At 49.8% G+C, this 15,742-nt stretch overlaps 1 protein-coding gene across 1 annotated transcript; it reads left to right on the forward strand.

Annotated features, from left to right (window-relative positions):
• The first annotated feature begins 6,634 nt into the window (after positions 1-6,634).
• Positions 6,635-15,673, forward strand: CHMP7 (charged multivesicular body protein 7). The gene is made up of 10 exons (XM_069877461.1): positions 6,635-6,977; positions 8,121-8,295; positions 9,575-9,760; positions 10,397-10,530; positions 10,935-10,983; positions 11,274-11,393; positions 11,657-11,755; positions 12,519-12,579; positions 13,173-13,334; positions 14,035-15,673. Exons 1-10 carry the CDS (start codon positions 6,697-6,699, stop codon positions 14,097-14,099), a joined length of 1,332 nt encoding a protein of 443 aa, XP_069733562.1. The 5' UTR covers positions 6,635-6,696; the 3' UTR covers positions 14,100-15,673.
• Positions 15,674-15,742: the final 69 nt, after the last annotated feature.

Here is a 15,742-nt window from a genome sequence, read left to right on the forward strand (position 1 = left end):
TCAGCTCAGCTCAGGTGGGGCTGCAGGAGAAAAGCCGCTCGCCCAGGAAAGGGCTCAGTGCCTTGATAATCTGGGTGCAAACCGGGGCTGCTGAGCTGCTCATCATCGGCCTCGGGACTTGGAGGAAGGCAGCGAAGCTCCTCTGGTCCAAAGGGATCAGAAGAGCTGTAGATAACCCACTCGAGATGTGATTTGGTGACTGGTGACCCAATCTATCTTCACTAAAGGGTAAATTGTGCCTGATGGATTTTGTGGCTTTTTATCATGGGGTTAAAGTGCTGGTGGATAAGGGAAAACCAACCGATGGCATCTGGTTCGGCTTGTGCAAAGCATTCAACACTGTCCTGCACGACATCCTTGCCTCTAAAATGGAGAAATCTTGACTGGATAGATGGACCACTTGGTGGATAAGGATGTGTCTGGATGGTGAACAGCTTGATGCCCAAGTGAAGACCAGTGATGAGTGGCCTCCTCAGGGGTCAGCACTGGGACCAGCATCTTTTGATGAAAGGGTTGGGGTTGTTCAGCCTGGAGCAATGGATTTAAACTGTAAGAGAGGAGATTGAGATGAGATCTTAGGCAGAAATGTTTGGCTGTGAGGGTGGGGAGGCCCTGGCCCAGGTTGCCCAGAGCAGGGGTAGCTGCCCCATCCCTGGAGGGGTTCAAGGCCAGGTTGGATGGGGCTTGGAGCCCCTGATCCAGTGGGAGGTGTCCCTGCCCATGGCAGAGGGTTGAAACTACCTGGGTTTTGAGGTCCCTCCCAACCCAAACCATTCCAGGTGGAAGCATCTTCTCTTTAGTGACCGCACTCATTGCAGAGCGAGCGCTCGCATGCCTGGCCATGCTGAGCAATGGAACCCTGGTTTTCTCATAAGTTAGGACCCGTCTCTGCCAAAACCCAATCAAGCTGCAGTGTGATTTAAGGGAGAAGAAGAACCCCTAGTTGTTTCCTGGGTGGGTACTTCTATTACAAGGCCAAAAAGTATGCAGGGCCTTTTGTTTAAACAGAACCATGTGTTCTCTGCTCTGGATACCACTGACTTCAGTTGAAGTCATTTGGGTCCTTAGAGAATGATTAATTTTTCAGTTAGGTCAGAAGAAATTCTAGTCCTCTGCATTTGCACGTTGTGTGCACATTCACTGGGATGGAGAAGAACTTGCATCATCCGCTCTCCAAAAAAACCAGCCTGGTGCTCTTAGGGAGCTGCTGTGCATGAACTCAGGTGGGAGAAGCCTGGACGTGGGGCAAGGAGGACACTGAAAGAGAATTTCCCAGTTTGCCTCATCATTTATACTGAGCGCTCAGACACATCTTGGCTGCAGAAGGCAAACCTGCAGATCTTGGGACCTTCTTTTCCCTGCCAAACACTTGTAAGGAAGCTGCAGTGTGTTATCCGCTCATCTCAACCTTCCCTTTTATAAAACTGCACTAACAGAGTTATCTGCACTGGCCAGCCGCAGAGAGAATGTCTTTGCACAGCCAGACAAAGATAGCTCCACATTCAGCCTGGAGGGATTGAAGCTACCAAGCAAGGCTGGTCATGTTTACCCTCTCCCACTCCCCAACCCATCCAGAGGGGTGGGACACCCCAGCAGATTCATCATCCACTCACCAAGCCAGAATTTCCACCCTGGCCGTGGTGGCACGCTGACTGCTTCTATTTAAGGCTGGTTTGCAGGGCAAGGAGGGGTGTGTGTTTATCAGCCCGGGACAGGCTTCCCTGCTTGCACCCCATGCTTATCGCCACCAGCCTGAACATCCCTGCAGCTCCCTCTGAACCAAGAGCTCCCCAGGAGCTGCGCCACAACAGAAACGTGGAGAAGCAGCATGTGGTGGTAGAACAAGAGCGGTGGATTTCAACTGAAAGAGGGGAGGTTGAGAGGAGATCCTAGGGAGAAATGTTTTGCTGAGAGGGTGGGGTTGCCCAGAGCAGGGGTGGCTGCCCCATCCCAGGAGGTGTTCCAAGCCAGGTTGGATGGAGCTTGGAGCCCCTGATCCCATGGGAGGTGTCTCTGCCCATGGTAGGAGGTGGAACTAGATGGGTTTGAGGTCCCTTCCACCCCAAACTATCCTGTGATTCTATGATTCATCAGCTTTGCTGCAAGCAGAAAATAAAAGGAAGGTTTGAGCAGGACTCACCTCCCGCTCCCTTTCTGTGGGCCAGGGAGAAGGGAGATTTGAGCCCAAGCTGCCCACAGCCGTAATAAACAGCCGTTTGGGGAAGCCCAGTCTTATCAGCCACAGTTAGTGGTTAACCTCACACGAGCTGGCTGCCCCTGCGGCTCTCGATGGTTCAGAGCCTTCAAATATTGGCTTCTTGTCCACTGCAGCATCTGTTTGCTCATCACCCGTCTTTAAAAGAGACTAGGGGAGAGGGTAAAGGTGGCTCTAATCTCCCCTTCCAGAGCATCTTGCTTTTAAATGTGATCCTCAGCATACCTAGGAGAGGTGATGGGTTACAAACTATAGACCTAGATATAAATATATATAAATACATATATATATATATAATCTTTTACCATCAGCATTGAGTTTTGCATTCAGCTTTTTGCTGCCTCTCGTGTGGTTTTGTGCCTGGGAAGAATCTGAAGCCGCACGATCATTTTGACCTTCCCCCCGTCCAAGAAAAACAAATGATTTGTCTCATAAATGCCAGGTTCCTCTTTAAAAGAGGGAGAAAAAGGTCTCGTGGGCAGCCCAGGCTGAATGAACTCGTGAACTTTATGGGAACGGAGCTCAGTTCCCCACTGCACAGCAGCTTCTTCCCTGGGCGAGCTGCCCAGTCCCTCCGTGCCTCAGTTTCCCCTCTGGGGCAGAGGGATGCTCAGACTTCTGTTTTCTGTTTTCTCTCCCTTTGCCTGCCTCATCTTTTAGGTTTGGGAGAGGCTCAGGGCAAGCAGGTGGATTTCCAAATCCTTTTTCCCTTTTCCTTTGCCAAGGCAGCTTCCCTGCCTCTGAGCACGCAGCCTCTGGGCAGAAGAAATGGTTAAACTCTTACCCTGCCAATGGGAGACTTCAAACAGCAAATGTGGAGTCTGAATTCAGATCTGCACCTTTCCCTGCCCTCCTCTCTTTCCTCCCTTTGACCTAGGATTTAAAAGCAGCTCTAGGATGAAGGAGAGGGGTGAGGATTGTTAGGGATCGTGAGCTGCAGCCCAGGCTCCGGATCCAAAGCAAAGCACCTGCCAGCTTTGAAACAGGAGCAGAAACCTCTGACTCAGTAAGTCTGAGGTTTGATATGATCGATATTGCGTAACATCCAGCTTTCTGCTCTATTCCAGAGATAGGACCGAACTTTTCTTCCCCCCAGCTGCAATTCCAGGAGGATGTTTCTCATCTGGAGCGAGATGAAGCCATCTCTTGGCTCTCTTTCTCGCCCAACACGTGATGCCCTGGTCGAACAGCCTCCAGCGTCACAGGTTCAAGGCTGATTTTTTCAGGTGTATAAACACAGCCCAGCACGGTTCCTTTGAACAAGATTCATGGTCAGATGCCTCCTTTCAGCTTCCCGGCTGCCGCGTTTTCTCTCCTTAGCAGGTCAGAGCCAGGTTCCTGGTGATCACAGGTCCTTGGGTATGAATGGCTTCACAGTTGGAAGGCGCTGTTATTTCGGGTCTGAAAGGATTAATATACAATTTCAGCTTGACACAGGAAGCTAAAAATAGGCTCTTGGCTTTGCTGAGTCATCTCCTGATTTAAAACATGGATCGGGGGGTGTTTAAAGGCTGCTCTGGGACCTGCTGCCTTCCCCACAGCATCGAGGGCTTGCCAGGGGAAGAGAGCTAAGGTTGCAAACCCTTCAGAATGGATCAGCACTGGCTTTTATTTGCTGATGCCAATGTTCTTGGCTCATCAAGCCACTGAGACTTAGCAGGGCTGCATTAAGGACCGAATCTAAGGCTGAGTGTGAAATAACCTCAATGAAAATGAAATCATCAGCTGCAAGGAGCTTTGAATGGTTGCACCACAGCCCAAACAGGATCTGGCACAGCTCTGCAGCCTCGGGAAATGCTCCTGATGAGAAATCAGGGTAAAAAAAGCTCCATGTCCCATGCCTCTGAGGGCTGGCTGACTTCTCCTAGATTTCTGGCTGACTTCTCCCTGATTTCTGGTCACAGGGTGGTTCTTGCCTGCCTTGTTCGGCTACAGGATTAAAACTCCAAGCAGTCAAAGCTATCAGGGAAGCCAAATACATCTCAGACACCTGGGAAGTCCCAGCGAAGGTGGTGTTGGAGACATTCCTGGTCCTTGCATCCCAGCAGCCGCAGGATGAAGCTGATGACTGCGCACAAACTTAACAACCAAAGCCATCCTTTGTGCCTCAGGGAAGCCAAAAACCACCCTGAAAGTCCCAGCACAGCATTGTCGGAAGCACTAATGGTTCTGTCTCCACCCTGCAAAGGCTGCTTGACCCCTGAGCGTGCCCAGGAGGGACAGAGCATCCCAGCGCCAAGGTCCCAGCCACAGCTCCATTGTGCTCAACAAGAAATATTGCACCTGGTGAGGGCAGTGATACAGAAATAACCAGAACTTGGCAGCTCTGCTGAAGTGACAGCGTTTGGCTCCTATTTTTTTTTTTAATAGCGCCGAGTTTTGTTTTGGAAACATCAGTTATTCACATGATGAAAACCTCCTCACTCCTCTCCTGCATCCGGACAGTCATTGCCCTTGGGGAGCTGGGATGAACGGCGATCATGCTGCTAAGTGAAAGGAAGGAAAGAAAACCATCTGTGAAAGGAGAGGAAAGCCAACATCTGGGGGTTTTAGCCAAGACTCGTGTCACTGTGAAGCCACTGGGGCAGCCCTGGTGGCAGGGGATGGAGACATAAAGCAGGGGCTTTAACTGGGCTGTTTAATCAGAGAATCATGGAATGGTTTGGGTGGGAAGGAACCTCTAAGCCCATCCAGTTCCACCTCCCACAGGATCAGGGGCTCCAAGCCCCATCCAACCCGACCTTGAACCCCTCCAGGGATGGGGCAGCCACCCCTGCTCTGGGCAACCTGTTTGCGTTCTTCTCTATCTCAAGGTCAGACAGAGAGCTGGATCCAGCTCCAAATTAACAGGAGATGTGGCTGTTGTGAAGTACATGATAACATTAAAATCAGTCCCTGGAAAGTAATAGAATATGCATAACGGTTCTGGGAAGGTTTATACATATGCATGTAATTGGGAAATGCATTTGGAAACCAGCACTTGTCTCAGGGCACGTGCCTGATGGAGATCACTCCCTCATGTTGCTCAGGCCGAATTAGAATCATAGAATCATAGAATCACTAGGTTGGAAAAGACCTCTTAGATCATCGAGTCCAACCATTCATAGAATCATAGAATCACCAGGTTGGAAAAGACCCATCGGATCATTGAGACCAACCATTCCATCAATCACTAACCCATGTCCCTCAGCACCTCGTCCACCCGGCCCTTAAACCCCTCCAGGGAAGGTGACCAAACTGTGTCCCTGAGCACCTTGTCTACCAGATGCTTGCTTTCTAAAACTTCAAAATGGGTCTTAGAGAGCTTTTTTACCGGCATTTTCAGTGTGACTGGAGCACTGAGGCCAGGCTGAGAGAGGTGTTCAGCCTGGAGAAGAGAAGGCTCCAGGGAGACCTTAGAGCAGCTTCCAGTGCTGAAAGGGGCTCTGGGAAAGCAGGGAAGGGGCTCTGGGTCAGGGAGGGCAGGGATAGGAGAAGGAAGAATGGTTTTCAGCTGGAAGAGGGGAGATTGAGATGAGATCTTAGGGAGAAATGTTTTGCTGTGAGGGTGGGGAGGCCCTGGCCCAGGTTGCCCAGAGCAGGGGTGGCTGCCCCATCCCTGGAGGGGTTCAAGGCCAGGTTGGATGGGGCTCGGAGCCCCTGATCCAGTGGGAGGTGTCCCTGGGTGGGTTTGATGTCCCTTCTGACCCAAACCACCCATGATCACAGAATAGTTTGGGTCGGAAGGCACCTCAAACCCATCTAGTTCCACCTCCTGCCATGGGCAGGGACACCTCCCACTGGATCAGGGGCTCCGAGCCCCATCCAACCTGGCCTTGAGCCCCTCCAGGGATGGGGCAGCCACCCCTGCTCTGGGCACCCTGGGCCCCCCCGGTACTAGAGAAATGACGTCACCGGGTGACGTCACACGGGAGGGCGCGCGCCCGCGTTGGGGGGGGGGCGGTGAGCCTCGCTTTAATCCCGCCCACGCACGCGGGAGGGGCGGGAACGTCCCCTCCAAGCCCCGCCCACTCTTAAGCCCCGCCCACTTCCAGCTCCGCCTGGCGGGAAGGCGATGGCGCGCAATGCGCATGCGCAGAGGCCACTCGCGGCGCGGGGCTGTTATTAACGCGCATGCGCAGAACCTGAGGGCGGGGCTGTGGAATGTGTCACTCAAAAGGATGCGCGGGGGTTGGTCGTCAGTGCGCATGCGCGAGGCTTTCGGAGGGGTGTCATGTCCCATAGCGGGGCCGCGCGGGGGGGTTGTGGCGATAAGCGCGCATGCGCTGGGCTGTACCACATCGAGCGGAGGGGGGTGAGATGTCCCACAGCCAGGCTGCGCGGGGGGCTGGCGATAAATGCGCATGCGTGAGGCTGTACCACGTCGAGCGGAGGGGGGGTGGGATGTACCACAGCCAGGCTGCGCGGGGGGGGGCGCCGCGGCCGCCATTGCAGGCAGGGCGGCCCCGCGGAGGCCGCGGCGGCGCCGGGCGCTCGCGTCCATGTGCAGCCCCGAGCGGGTGCCGCCCCCGGCGGGGGACCTGCCTCCCGAGTGGGAGACGGACGACGAGCGCATGGCCTTCCTCTTCTCGGCCTTCAAGCAGAGCCGCGAGGTCAACAGCACCGAGTGGGACAGCAAAATGGCTTTCTGGGCAGGGCTGGTGCTCGCCCGGGGCCGCCGCGGGGGGGTTGTGCGAACCTGCCTGAGGGAGTTGCAGCACGGCTTCGAGAGGAGGGGCAGCCTGCCCCTGGGGCTCGGCACCGTCCTCAGGGAGCTGCTCAGGTACCGCGGGGGCGTTGGGGTGAGGGGCTGGGGGTGAGGATGAGGGTCTGGGGGTGAGGATGAGGATGAGACACGGTCTGGGGGTGAGGGTGAGGGTCTGGGGGTGAGGGTGAGGATGAAACACGGTCTGGGGGTGAGGGTCTGGGGGTGAGCATGAGGATGAAACACGGTCTGGGGGTGAGGGTGAGGGTCTGGGGGTGAGGATGAGGATGACACCCGGTCTGGGGATGAGGACAAGGATGAGGCACGGTCTAGGGGCAAGGACGAGGGCCTAGGGGTGAGGATGAGAATGAGGCATGGTCTGAGCATGAGGGTCTGGGGGTGAGGATGAGGATCTGGGGCTGAAGCAATGTCTGGGGGTGAGGATGTGGGCCAGGAGCTGAGGCTGAAGCAGAGGATGAGGGCCAGGAGCTGAGGCTGATGCAGAGGATGAGGGTCAGGAGCTGAGGCTGAGAATCGTAGAATCACAGAATGGTTTGAGGTGGAAGGGACCTCAAAGCCCATCCAGTTCCAACCCTCTGACATGCAGGGAAGCTTTGCATTAAACTGGGTTATGCTCCCTGAAATGGTTGTGAGGAGCCTGCTGTGAATGGTGGGTGGTGTACGGGCATGTGGGGTTGTGCTGTGCTGGTGTTTGCATCTGGGTGTTCTGTGTGGTGGAATTACAGTCTGGTCTGGTACCCAAAAAAAAGATGGGGAGCAGCAGGAGCTGAGCTTGTGCCTGTAACATAAAGAATAAAACCTCTGGATCTGAGAACAGCTGCATTTGCAAATCAAATATCCTGAGATGTGCAGCTACCCTCTCTAAAAACTGTTCCTCCCTGTCGATTTCCCTGTCCGATGTCTTCATCAGTTTTCAGTCAGGAAACTGGGAGAAAGTTGCAAAAGCAGTAAACAAGAGATCCTTGTGTCCTGAGGAACCCTGGGAGGTGTGGAGACCTCTGTGTGTGGTAGTAACACCCCAAACCTTAGCTAGTCGTTCAGCTAGAAACTGGCTTTCTGTTAGAAACCACCGCCAGGATGGTGGATGTACAAAGCATAGAGCAACGTTCCCATTAAAAATTCTTCTTGCTGCCACTCCTGTTTGCTGCCAGGGCAAGGGTTTTAGGACTGATCGTACTCAGTTCTGCCTTTCTTCTCTAGACGCGGCAAGCTGCAGAGGGAGTCGGACTTCATGGCCAGTGTAGACAGCAGCTGGATTTCCTGGGGTGTGGGGGTGTTCATTCTGAAGCCCTTGAAGTGGACTCTCTCCAGTGTGCTGGGCGACAGCAAAATACCTGAGGAAGAGGAAGTTCTGATCTACGTGGAGCTGCTTCAGGTGAGGGTTGCTGAGAGCTTGCTCAACATTATGCTTCTCCAGAGAAATTATGAGTTGTTTTATGTGCTGGCAAGGAAAGATCAGGGTTGAATAGATCTTCTATTGTATTCCTTGGGTGTTTAAAACCTGTTGGAGAGGTGGATGGAGTCACTAGGAGATGACAAATAGATTATATGTACAGAAGTTCCTTGAAAGTAGCATAAAGACTTTTCTCTGATTACCAGGAATCCAGAAGAAGCCAGGGAGACTGGCTTGCTTGCTTCTCTAGGAAGGCAGGGAATACGCTGCGAGTTTCTGCAAGCGTAGTGTGAGAGAGAACCTTGCAGGTTGAGTAACGTCTGTTGTGGGGAGGAAGCGGTGATGTAGAAGTCACTGGCTCAATAGAGTGAACTCGCTGTGTTATTAAAGGCTGCTTTCACTTCAGAGCACGTGCCTTTTCAGATATGATTAAAGAACCTTTGGATCCCATCAAAGACCCTTTGTGAGTTGCTGTAACTCATTGTTGCTCAGTCTGGCTTGGCTGGTGTGGTGCTGACAGTCAAGACCTTGGGTTTCTCTCTGTGTCACTTCGTGGCTGTTAAAATCAGCACCAAAATATGCTGCTGTTGTGTGGCAGCGGTGTCTGAATGACTGGGACTAGCAGAAATGCTGGAGTTTTTTGGATGCTTTCCTTTATTTGTAGTTAGGCTGATAGCAGATGGTGTCTCCCCTCTCCGGTGGTTATCTCACGGCCCTTTCTGAGGGTGTGTACGTAGAAGAGAGGAGAAACTTTGTTAAAAGGGAACTGGAAATTCACCATCCTGGATGGAAGAGTTGTTTCTGTACCCTTCAGTGGACCAGAACTCACTTGGAATGGGGAGAGGTTTTCTTTTTGCTTTGTCCCCATACAAATGATGACAACAATTACAGCGTGGATTAAAGAAAAGGTTTTATTTGATTGAAATTTGAGGTGGGGGTCAGTCTTCAGGAAGTGCAGAGGAGGGAAACTTGTTGCCTGTGTGGTTGTTGTGTTGTTCCGTAGCAGCTGCACAGGGAATGTGATTCGTGTAGCTTCGGTTGTCATAGAAAACCATAGTGTTTTCATTCTGTTAATGGTGATATTTTTAAAACAATTGCTTTTGCATGTAACCTGCAACTCATTCAGAAAGTTATCTGGCCCAAAACATGATGTCTAATTTTTCACCCTCGGTGTGGGAGGAAGAGGGTGTGGATTTGACGGCCGATGTGAGAGAGGCAAGAGTGCTGTGTAAACTCAAACAACTCTCTTGCTTCCTTTCAGGAGAAAGCAGAGGAAGTTTATCGCCTGTATCAGAACTCTGCGCTTTCGTCTCATCCTGTTGTTGCCCTCTCGGAGCTGCGTTCCCTCTGTGCCGGTGTTTGTCCGGATGAAAGGACTTTCTACTTGTTGCTGCTCCAGCTACAAAAGGAAAAGAGGGTCACGATCCTGGAACAGAACGGAGAGAAGGTACAGGGTAAAGGTGACTGCTTTTGGGTGGTATAATCCCTGTCTTGCGTTTCATCTGGCTGGAAAGATAGTTTATTGGCTCAATATGGGTGTTCTTTGACTGGAAAAGTAAATTCAATGCATTCCAACATCGTAACCTGGTTATAGATGAGACTAAATCCTCATTCTGACACGGCAAGTTTGTGTTTTCTTCCATCAAACATTTGTAAGATTGCCTATGTAATTTAACAGCTAGAAAGTCAGCAGATACTGTAGTTGTTTAGTCACAGGATGACTGTTCCCAGGTACCCATATTTAAGTTACTCCACACCACCGGAATCGGCATTCCACTTTCTGTGAAAAGGTTTTCCTATCTGTCAGTAACTACAGAGATGCAGGCGCTCTTGTCTCTAACACCAAAAACCTGATCCAGTGGGAGGTGTTGCTGCCCATGGCAGGAGGTGGAACTGGATGGATTTTAATGTCCCTTCCAAGCCAAACAATTCTGTGATTGTATGATTCCACCATATGGCAACCAGCATGTCCTCATTGCTCTGTTACAAGATGTAAAGGTTTCTTTTCCTTCAATCAAAGTGTTTCCAGAGCAGGCATTGATTCTAGAAATGAGGGACTCGAGCATGTGGTTCTTTTCCTTAGATAGTGAAGTTTGCCCGGGGCCTCCATGCCAAAGTCTCTCCAGTGAACGATGTGGACATCGGAGTGTACCAGTTGATGCAAAGCGAACAGCTCCTGTCACAGAAGGTGGAGTCCCTTTCCCAGGAAGCAGAGAAGTAATTTGGGGAAGGGTGGTGGGAAGAACGTTCGTGTGCTGTAGAACTTTGTATTCCTGTGACAGAGTTAAGACCAAGCTGCTATCCGAAAGTGCAAGTCATTCTTGTTCGGTAAACGCAGCAGCCACAGTCGTTTGGTAGGGCAGGTTTTCCAGTCTTTATTCCGTGTTCCCGTGAAAACAACGTGTGGTGAATGGATGTTGAAAGCTTTAGCAAAAAGTTGGAAGGCATTCAAGAGCTGCTTCCAAGAAAAAGCAATGGCTTAGGGGTGGTTGTATCTCAAATGCCTCGTTACTCAATCACCTCCGGAGCAGAGCAAGGTGGGGAGGAGGGTGGTTGCTGACTTGAGAAATACCCACTGCTTGCAGAGGAATAAGGTGCTTTTCCTTGTCGCATCTCTACAGGTGCAAAGAGGACGCCCGAAGTGCTTGTAGAGCTGGCAAAAAGCAATTGGTAAGTGCTGTTCTACTTGGGAGGACCAACAAGTTAAGTGCCTTGGAGCTGGTCAATAGCTGCAGATAATAACCAGGGTTGGGCATTGTATACCTAAACTTCAGTGTGTTGAAGTGGTGTTTCTGAGGTCTCCTTAAGGTGAAGTTTGTTATCTATTTGTCCAGAGTGAGGTTGTGAAGAGAAATGGAAATCCCCAGCTCCTCTAACTGCTGTATGTGTGCCTTGCTGCTATTTCTTGACAATTCTTTGGCTGCTGCCTGGTTTATGATCCAAATCTCTGATGTCTCCAGGCTCTGAGATGTTTGAAATCCAAACGAAGGACAGAAAGGCGCATTGAAGAGCTTCATTCCAAGCTGGATGCGGTGCAGGGGATCTTGGATCGTATATATGCCTCCCAGACCGACCAGATGGTAGCGTCTTAATCTCGTGCTTTTCACTTCAGCCCAGCCCTTCTCTCTTGTCTTGCTTTACCTGCTTGTCAGAGCTCATGTCTGAGGGACACAACTTTATTCTCTGCTCTGATGTTGGGGTGTTGCTCTGAATAAACCTGTGTGGCTTTATTGTGTACTGATATTCCTATGAGAGCCTTGCTTGGATAACAGCTCTTGAGAGGAGCTCACACTGCCTGTTGTTTGTTCTTAGCATTGTGCCTGTTTCTTTTCCATTTTTTCAGGTATTTAATGCCTATCAGGCTGGTGTGGGAGCTCTGAAACTCTCTATGAAGGATGTTACTGTGGAGAAGGCAGAGAACCTGGTGGATCAGATACAAGAGGTACTGAAATAAGAGCACATCTAGATAAACAAACAAGTAGTGTGTAGATGGGCACAGCAAGCTTGCCCAGCTACTAATATTGAGGCTTCTGGTGCTGTTTGGCTTCTATTCCATATGTCACCAGAGCAAAGTGCCTTGCAAATCCTGATCTTTTTAGGTCAGCAAGCAGAGGTCTGTAAATAACTGGCTGTGTCTGGGTTGCATATTTGCATTTATTTCTGGCTAGTAATCACAGTTTACATTAAATTTCTCTGTTTCGGGTGGTTTTTTGGTTAGCAAAATTGCATGAGCACACAGCTTTCCTAGATGATGTTTACTGAGATGTGTTAAAAAGAAATACAAGTCGTATCTTTGGAAGCTGCTGTTCAACTAGGAGCATAAAAGCGGGGTTTTAAAACTCCTTAATCCATAATCTTCTGCAGTTCAGCAAGGGAGAGGAGATGAGTTTATTTGAATGAATTGAAACAAAGAGAGTGATCTGGAGGTAGAAGCTGGTGTACTAGACAGAGGATTACTGGTACAGCAGCTTCAGCTCTGTATACGTAAATGGTGACTTCAGCTACTGTGCTGGGGGGCTGTCTGTAAAATGTCTGAGATGTATTGGTCCTTATTTTGTCAGCCTGAGCCATAATAAGCTAAAATTAGGGAGATTTTCTTCTTTTGTCTGTGACGTTGTTTCAGGTTTGATCCCTAAACGTGCTCCTTGGTCTGGTAAGACATAAGATTAATTTAGATTCTGAATCAAATGTGTGTTTTTCCCCAGCTTTGTGATACTCAAGACGAAGTAGCCCAGACTCTGGCTGGAGTGGGGGTCAATGGCCTAGGTATGTTCTGGGGTTTCCATCCTTTGCTCATCTTCTCATGCTGGTGCTTGTCCTTTGTGCTGCTGCCATTCCCTGCTCCTTCTCCATGTGTGTCTTAGTCCTCCCTCCTGGAAGGATAAGCACGTACTGAAAAACCTGGGATAGTGCTCCCGGTGCCTTGAAAGGGAGTGGCAAGGAGTTCTCTGACTAGCAGGTTGCAGGGAAATCAGCCTTTGTGCTGATCCTCGCAGTCTCTAAGCACAGGTGGATTTCAGTTCAGAGTTGTGTAATGTTGATTTAAATCTGTTTTTAGAGTGGTTGCCATTTTGTTTTTTAAGTGAAGGTCTTTCTCTTCTGGGATCTACTGCAGCTTGTTTGTTTCTGCTGAAATGTTTTCTGGACCTTAGATGCCTTGGCAAAAATCATTCTAAAGGAATAGCTTCTCCTGAAATTAGGACTGAATTTTCACCTTTAGAAGCAGCGCAGGGAGTTCTTTTTTTTTATGAGTAATGATGGATGGGAGTAATAATTCCTCTGCGAAATTGGTCTTCAGTCTGTGCTGTGAAGATGCTGCTTAATTCTACTTGGAACTGAATCTATTCTTTAATCGACAGAGATGGACACTGAGGAACTTGAGAAGGAGCTGGACAGCCTCCTCCAGGACTCGACTAAGGAGCCTGTAGACCTGCCTCCTGTTCCCCAGAAGGTGCTGAATCCACCTATTTCTGATGCCGAGCTTGAAGCTGAGTTGGAAAAGCTCTCTGTTTCCGATGGAGGTATGGATGTCAGCAGGTCATGTTAGCTAGCTGCTATTAGGATCTGTGACAGCCTTGTAGAATGAAAGATACCTAGCACAACTGAAGTCTGAGCCAGAATCTTTCCCACTTCTGGTTGAAAGCACGCTCTCCTGGCATCCCTGCTAGATGCTTGGTTGCATTATCTTGAAAAAAACTGCCCTCTTCGCTAGAAATTCTGCCTGGGCTTTGTGCCATGAGGTAGAGGTAAAGCTGAAGGCCCCACGAGGGAGATAGTGCTTGGACTAATCGTTTTTGTTGTCATTTAACAAACCGGTACAAAGCCAGGCAGCACTTTTTGTATGTTCTCTTAACAGCGTTAAAGAAAAGTGTTCTCATGCCTGTTGCTGCCAAGCATGCAGCATCTTCTTTGTCCCTTCTCTCCCTGCTCAAGAGCCCCTCCCCAGCTTTCCTGGAGCGTCTTCTCTTACAGGAAGCTGCTCTAAGGTCTTCCCAGAGCTTTCTCTTCTCCAGGCTGAACAACCCCAACTCTCTCAGCCTGTCCTTGTATGGGAGGTGATCCAGCTCTCTGATCCTCTCCATGGTTCATGAAGTGTAGGTTTCCCAGAGAATGCAACTGAACATTGAAGCACTGAGGTGCTCTGAAATCGTATCTGTTAGTTCTGGACGTGGTTCAACTACTGACAAAACTGATCTCTTTCTGTTGCACTTTTCTCTATAGATTTGGCACAAAAGACTCCCTCCACTTCCTCTGAACCCAAAACAGCTCTGGAACTGAATCTCTAAAGACCCATCAGGATCCTGTTGCTGCACTTTGAGAAGTTGTCTTAAAGCTCCTTAACTAATGACTAGAACTTCTGGGGAGAGGGATAACGCTCCCCTGTTCTTCACAGATATCGCTTTGCTCAGCAACAGGATCTCCTGGCGTGACAATCCACTCTGGAACTGGTGTTTGTCATCTCTGTGCCAACATCTACACTTGTGATCCCAAATCACTCTGCGACATCCAGTCTTCCCTTCTGGGAACGCAATTCACTATTCTGCCCAGTGAAGATAAAACTCTTCTCTGTCCATAAAAGTGCTCATTTTTTTTTTTTTTCCTTTGCTGTGGCTGATGTTGAGAATCTGAGTCGCAGCCGTATTGCAGTTGCTCAACATTTGGCTGTTTGTGTGGTTGTTTAAAACACTTGGCACTTAACTTTACGTCAAGGACTGCAACAAGCTTGAACACCTCTCGATAGTTTATCCCTCCCTGTCTGTATTTTGCACGGTCGTGGACAACTAGACACTATTAACTGTTAAATTGTAGGAGGTTTTGGTGCCGCTCCTAGAGCGCAGCAGTTGCAAGCACAAGACAAAACTAATTCCTCTTTCCCTAATGACACTAAGGCCTTAAAAGGGAGACCTGCAAAAGAGTTTAAATGAAGGAGTTTCTGACGCTGCCTGTTGTGACAAAGGCTTGCAGTCGCTATAGCACGATTTTCTGCTTGCTCTTACTTGAAATGTGAGCTGCTTGCTACTTTTGTATGTTCCCTGTTTGCAAAACTCCTTGGGAGTTGCAGGGTGGTCTGCTTTGAGCAGATCCGGGGTCGGAGGAAAAGAGATGGATCATGTTCCCATGTGAGCCTGGTTTCATATGACAGCCTTGACTTTCCCTTCAGTCTTGCTGTTGCAAATCCCAAAAATGCTGGGTTACCAGAAAACCCCGAACCAAAACCCTGTAAGTGTTTTGAATGCAGGAAAACCCAAGCACGGCGACTGAAGGTGCTTTTTAGAGGCTGTTTTCCCGTCAGAAGTGGAATCGTCATCTTTTGCAGGTCACTTTTTTATTATGCACATGCAAGAGCAGAAGCCAGATACCCAACTTGAATAAATGAGTTCTTTCTGGAGAGGAATGTGCTATAACTGGGCTTTCTGTGCGTGGCAGGGGAGCCACGAGCTACGTGTTAATGTATAACCTGACTCGGAATGTATTCCCATCATCGTTTCTACGCTGCCTCCCCTACCAAGCTCCGTCGCTCGAGCCATGTGGCTGAAGTTCCCATGCCCTGTTAATTTATAACGACCCACCTTTAGCCCCAGAGGAGCCGAGTAGACGTTATTGGTGTCACGAGGTTTGCTGCGTTGGCTCTGGCTTCCTTGTGGCTTTGCTGAGTGCAAATTCCTGCCCGAGGAGATGTGCTGGAGCCAGCCAGCAGCTTCCCCAGCCCGCACCTGGCATTGTGTAAAATGACTTGAAGCTCTGTATTCCTTTCCTTTGTAAGTAAATGGGAGAAAAACCACTGTTTTCTGCCTACGTGTAATAAAGGGGAGGAACCAGAGTCCCTCGTGGTGCCTCCTTTTCTTTTGTCTCTGTTCCAGCTCTGCTTCTGCATTTGTAAAACTTACCTGCTGAAAGTAAATGGGCAGATCCCTGGGTTTTTTTGTCA

Source organism: Phaenicophaeus curvirostris, chromosome 27 (genome assembly GCF_032191515.1).
Source record: "Phaenicophaeus curvirostris isolate KB17595 chromosome 27, BPBGC_Pcur_1.0, whole genome shotgun sequence".
Taxonomy (NCBI): Eukaryota; Metazoa; Chordata; class Aves; order Cuculiformes; family Cuculidae; genus Phaenicophaeus; species Phaenicophaeus curvirostris.

Excerpts from the sequence above, each read along its gene's own strand:
- CHMP7 (XM_069877461.1), top strand. The coding sequence starts at position 6,697 with ATGTGCAGCCCCGAGCGGGTGCCGCCCCCGGCGGGGGACCTGCCTCCC. Across the intron at positions 11,394-11,656 it reads CCTCCCAGACCGACCAGATG|GTATTTAATGCCTATCAGGC; the intron begins GTAGCGTCTTAA and ends CCATTTTTTCAG. Across the intron at positions 13,335-14,034 it reads GCTCTCTGTTTCCGATGGAG|ATTTGGCACAAAAGACTCCC; the intron begins GTATGGATGTCA and ends TTTTCTCTATAG.